General features: G+C 40.3%; 1 protein-coding gene across 1 annotated transcript in view; it reads right to left on the bottom strand.

The window, feature by feature from the left end:
• Positions 1-1,348: 1,348 nt before the first annotated feature.
• Positions 1,349-6,000, bottom strand: part of nrxn2a (neurexin 2a) — a 96,738-nt gene continuing 92,086 nt past the window's right edge. The window contains exons 20-21 of the mRNA XM_041051746.1: positions 5,176-5,260; positions 1,349-3,897 (exon numbers count right to left, since the gene is read on the bottom strand). Of these exons, the coding sequence (XP_040907680.1) occupies positions 3,095-3,897; positions 5,176-5,260 (888 nt within the window). The 3' untranslated portion in view covers positions 1,349-3,094. The remainder of the gene's footprint in view (positions 3,898-5,175; positions 5,261-6,000) is intronic.

The following is a 6,000-nucleotide window of genomic DNA, read 5'->3' as shown; positions in this document are numbered from 1 at the left end:
ACTCTGTCTCTCCTTCCCTCAGTTCCTTATGTTCTCAGCAGGGGGTAGTCAAACAACACAAACCATGTTACTGCTGACAAGAGTATTGTTCTTATTCAAGGGATGGCTGAAGATGTGAAGTATGGTTTATTTTTACTAGAAATAAACACCAAGTCAGGACACAGAGCAGTCTGGAGGACAGGACTCATAAAATTATGTCAGTACTTTTGGATAATTAGTGCATTTGACACCATTTCCGCTGTAAAGAATGCATAATGTATTATTTACCAGACACTAATGAAAAGAATATCTGCTGTAGAATGAAGTTCTAAAATTGTTTTAACATCTTTATTGGTATGGTATACGATTATGTTGGCTTATATTAAAGAGTACACCAGTACTCCTCAGTTTTAGTCCCCTAACATGGGTTAAGCTCCCTAAAACACAGGCTCCTTCACTTCCCATAATGCAATGCGATAGTGACATTCTCTGCCTGGTTGACGCCAACAACCTTCAAACCATGCCACAACACACAAGGTTATGACCTCGAATCTGAACCTATCACACTGTGGTGTGCATCACTTGTGAACCCAACAGGAGTTCAGCTGGTTTAATATTTTGTGTTATTTAAGCTTAATGTGAACAGATCAGCCTCACTGACGTCTACTTTGATGCGGGATCCGAGTTAGACAGCACCAGTAGTGTAAGGTGCAGAAAAAACTTTTCATTTCATAATAAATAATGGACATACAGGCCTTACTAACACACCATAACTATGCAATGCCCAAAAAAGAGTCAGTGAGAGGGAGAGAGAGAGAGAAGGCAAGAGAGAGGGAAGAAAGAGAGTACATGATGATGAAACTCAAGTGTAACACATATTTTTAAAACATACCATGACCTGCAATTTGTATGAAATGCTGTTTCTTCATGTTAAACATGTTAGCTTATCTTGTTAGCAAAATGTGACCTTTGCAGAATTACATCATTGTGAATTCATAGTGTTTCTTTGATCCCCAAAGATTCACAACTCCCCAAGCTTAATCACCAGTAGTTAGATTAATGTGATGAGTACATAACATTAATATTTGAAGATCTGTGGCTTGGAGAGGGCCACTTGTGCTCACATGTTAAGTTACCCTGATTTATACCACTATTGTTACCTGAAATTGTAATTCATCTCAGTCTTAGTTCACTCTGAATTTGCCTCACATATCAGCTTCAGTATGTGTCTACAGTCTCTGTATTGAATAATAAAAGGCAAATAAAGTGAATTTTCTTAGTAAATCAGCAAAAAGCAACACACAACACGGGTGTGTACAAAGTATATAATCAAGTGTATTTTCATCTTTATCCACGTTCTGTACACATATTAAGATCCATTTCACATGAACACTATACAATAGCAATGAGTGAGGAATGGAATATTTTCTGAGTGCTGAGCAGCTCATGTTGAATGGCACTTTCATAAAAAAATAACAGGAAATCACAGCATGAATAAGTAAATGTAGACGTAACTCAACAGAGAAAATGGCTTTATATTATCAGATCCATTGAGTAACAGATTCAGCACATATAAAATGCACAATGCAACAAAACAAAACATTTGTTTGTTCCATCCTTGTGTGTTTCTCTGCATAATCTGAACTGTAAATAATGCAAAAACAAAACATATTTGCAGCTATCAGAGGAAAGTGTGCTTTTTCTCTGGATTTAAGTAAAAGGCAGTCTAAAATGTAACGTGTTAAGAGGAGTGGTAACAAGATACATCGAAATATCAGAGAAATATCAATACAATTCACAAACCTTCAATTATTCATCTCATAGAATAGTCTTTTAGTAACTGATAGAAAAAAACAATACATGTTTGGCTGCTTTACAAGGAATATCTATGTCTCAGAGATATGTTTACATTTTCTGTGTGCTTTTGAATTATTCCATGACAGTTTTAAGGAAGAGAAAGATCAAGAGTGAGTCAGCCTCTGGTGAGGTGGGTTGGTTCTCCTTTTCCAAGAAGCAATCAGAAAAACTTCCTCAGATTTGATTCTGTGTTCCCAAAGATTCCTGTGAAGTTTGGGCTGCAGCGGTTTTGATGTTGCTGTGAAAGCTGTCGGGGTGGGGTGGGGGTGGGGTGGGGGGGGGGAGGGGGGGGGGGGCACCTCAGACGTTTATTCTTCTTCATGTTCCCCTGCATACACAATGCTTTTTCAATCTGTTAACCTCTATATGTACATACAAGCAATGTTTACAGAGAAATACCTTCACTGGTGTGGACTGACTTGTTCACAATTATCCCTACTTGGAATGGCATGGCACACTGACTGTGAGATCTCACATATAATGTTCCTGATCCAAGGTTCCCTTGCAGGAGTGTGTTGAGAGATTCAATCATTCCTTTAAATTTGCTGTATTTTTCACCAGAGAGCTAAACACCATGCTTCATTTATGATACTGCACCAGCAACATAATACCATCTCTTGTGAACAGAGGCAGGGTGATTGGGGAGTTCTGAAAGCACATAACATGGAGGCTGCAGAGATGATGTCTTATCCAAATAAAGGCTTTCTTTTTTGACTGTAGTCAGAATTACTTGGCTGCTCTCTGTTCATCTACCATAAAAATTCAATAACTGGTCGGTTCTGCCTCATATATCATAATGGGGACACTGAGACTTGAGATAGAGCATTACAAAGAAATACAAAGAAAACATTTAGGCAAATCTGTCCGGATGTTCTCAGTACTTTCTGCACTGTACCATATCCATGCTATATACAAAGCCAAAGTGGATATGCTTCTTCCAGCTTTTTAAAAACATAAAAAATGACACACTAACAAAGAATCGGTGGATGCAGACTCAGCGCACGTTGTGACACAGAGGATGAGTCAGATCTTGTGTCGTAGATGAAGATTTCATCACTAACAGGAGCTGGGCAACCTTGACTTTTGAGAAAAATGTACCTGTTAAAAGCAAGACACAGTCGCTTTGTGCAGTTGTTTTTTTGTGGCCTGTGAAATTTCACTGATGGTTGACCTGACAAAATAGGGGAGTGAAATGAAAGCATTCTCTCATCCTCTCATCTTGTCTCAGTCCAAACGTGCCTACTCTCCTTCTGCGTTCTCAGACGTAGTATTCTTTGTCTTTGTTCTTTTTGCCCTTTGTGATTGCCTTGGCCACGGAGGCTGTTGCTGTGCTTTTGTCTTTGACCACTGCTCCATTGCCCTCCACAGTGGCATTGTTGGCAAAATTGTGGCTCTGGTCTGTCTGGTAGGAGCCCTCGTCCCGGTTGCGGTACTTGTACATGGCATAGAGGAGGATAAGAATGCAGAGAGCAGCAGCAGCCACAATACCAACCACCATCCCCGTGGTGCTGCTGGACTCCCTGATCACCTCCACGGCACCAGGTTGGCTCTTTTCATCAGAGGCTGTGGGGTTGGCTGTGGGCACATGGGGAAAATTGGGGGGGTAAGTTAGTCCTGGTGTGTTTCGGGAGGATGGAGGAGCAGGGGGCAGAAGCACCTGGTCACGGGTGTTCATTTTGCCTGCGGGGATGTGGAGCTGGTCAGGGTTGGTGGTGGGAACATAAGGAGGTAGGGGTCGGGGTTTCTGGACTCCACCCTCACCAGCGGCGGGAGGTGGAGGAAGGACTGTCCTGTCAGTGACCATGGGGGAGTTATTATTGTAAAAGTCCTCGTCATCAGATTCCGTCATCTCCCCAGAGCCGAAGGCCGAGACCTCCACAGGGTCACCACAGTCCTCCTGGTCCGGGGGGCAAGAAGGGTGAGGAGGGAGTATCAGGGACTCTTTGGTGGTTTCAAGTGGGGATAGGAGGGTAGGAGGAGGAGGGATGACGGGGTAACGGGTGGCGATGGATGGGGGCTCAAGGGAATCCACTGTTATAATAGGCAACACTAATTCACCTCCTAGAAAGGAAACAGAAAAGGTAGGGGATCCTAAATTAGAACAGCACAAAAACTAAAATTCTGGCTGAACTTGTGCTCACTGAAGCAAAGCCACAATCTGCTCATTACACAGAATATTATTGAGGAATTAAACTAATATTAGCTGGCTTATCAGTGATATTATTAATAGTGAAAGCACACATTATGCTGATTTCTTTAATACGAAGTTATTTACATCACAACATTTGGTACATGAGGAGAAAAACAAATTAAAACCACCATGACGCTGTTCTTGAACGATGTATGCAGTTCTTGACCCCTATGTGGTTTCAGTGTGTGTGCAGATATGAATTCTTAATCTAAAGAAAATGTAATACAATAATGCGAAAACATAAAAGAGCTCACATGTAGACACAAACATACAAGGTGACCCATGAAAGGCGGCAGCTGAATGAAGAGCATATAACAGACAGAGCACATAACAAACAGACAAAAGAACAATAAATTAAATTGCCATGCTAGTGTATGTTAAAGGGTGACAAGAGAAATCACAGATTATCTTCTTAAGGAATCACACGTGGAATATTGTAGCTTACTGAAAGCAACCAGTGTGTCCTGTATATCTTTAATCACCACATGGATATAGATTCCTCACCAAATAAACCTACATATATTTTATGTAAATATATACTGTATATGAGCTCTCATGTCATGCATTCACATTTTACTTTGATCTGACTATGAGGTGAGAACGTCTTCTGGTTTTGGAGAAACATTTCAGTCTACAGAGTTTGGTTATTTATGGCCGCTAGGTTCCCTTTCATCATAATTTGAGTCACACTTTGCAGGTCCAGTCAACAACAAACAATTCTGATAAGGTCATATTAATAATTGAGGCACACATAATAAGGGCAGACGCCTTCTCATGTTCCACAGCTTCACAAGTCACAAGCCTGATCTGCTGTATACTGTCACCCACACTTAATGACTGCAGTGCACTTCATTAAGATTTTCTCCCACCCAATTTAGTGACGGACATGACTCAGAAGCTCATATACACATTCAATTGACAAGCCTGTAACAACTATCCAAATGAGGACAGCTGTTTGACAGAGCCCCTGAATAAATGAGTGTAAGATAGCAGCAGAAACATAGAACTAGTAAGGGAGAACTGAGAATTTTAAAACACTGATGGCTCACTGAAGTCAATGAATTTTATCTACAATCCCAGGTAAAAGTAATGGTAATAGTAGTTGGATAAGAACTGTACTCCCAGCTTCTTTGCCATGGCTGACCCACCTGTTCCTGGTTCACACTCTTCCAGGTCCTCATCATCACTTGGACACTCGGCTGATGCCACCAAAATATCATCAGAGTTCTGTGGCTGAAAGGAAAATGGACAAAATGTGTTCTTAAAAAAAAACAAAAAATAAAAAACAAAAAAATACAGTCCATGTATTCCCATCATCTATTTTTGTTTTTATTTTTCGTGTTTGCTGGCTGACTGTCTGTGTACCATTTGAGGAATAGCTGCAGCACACTTTAACATTTTAGCTTGGAGCAACACTAATGAGACTCTAAATCCAAAATGTGCCTATATGCACTTTTTTTTTAATTTTTTTTTTTTACCACTGTGGCTGACTTCATGTGTTTACAAGAGCATTACTGATAGAAAGTGATTTCTCAGCAGGCTAAATGTTGTACATGTTTTTATTTAATTCTATATCGTTTGGTTCTTGTCCAATTCTTTTATATTTGCAAAGACAAATTCTCACATGCTACATCAGGGTTTCAATATATCTAAATTGGATTTTAGGATGCACAGTGACTCAGAATACCTGAGCAGAGCAGGGAATAGATGGTCCACTAATGGATTACTTGGTTAAATTGAAAATACAGAGAAGGCAATTTCAGGGAAACTGGACAAGAGGAATGTAATGAAAAATGCACTGTGTATTTTTATTAGAAAAGGCAGCGGTTTTCTTTGAAACCTCAGGACTCCAAGTGCTGCTGAAATCCTTCCAATTTGGCAGGTCTGCAGCATTTGGATTAAAATCAACCCATTTGAAATGGTGGTTGGTGATGCTCACCAATCTGGATGTTATACTGTGACTGCTTTACGCG

This window comes from Toxotes jaculatrix, chromosome 12, assembly GCF_017976425.1.
Source record: "Toxotes jaculatrix isolate fToxJac2 chromosome 12, fToxJac2.pri, whole genome shotgun sequence".
Classification (NCBI taxonomy): Eukaryota; Metazoa; Chordata; class Actinopteri; family Toxotidae; genus Toxotes; species Toxotes jaculatrix.
Note: the sequence above shows the minus strand (reverse complement) of the source record. Positions and strands in the feature narration are given on the sequence as shown.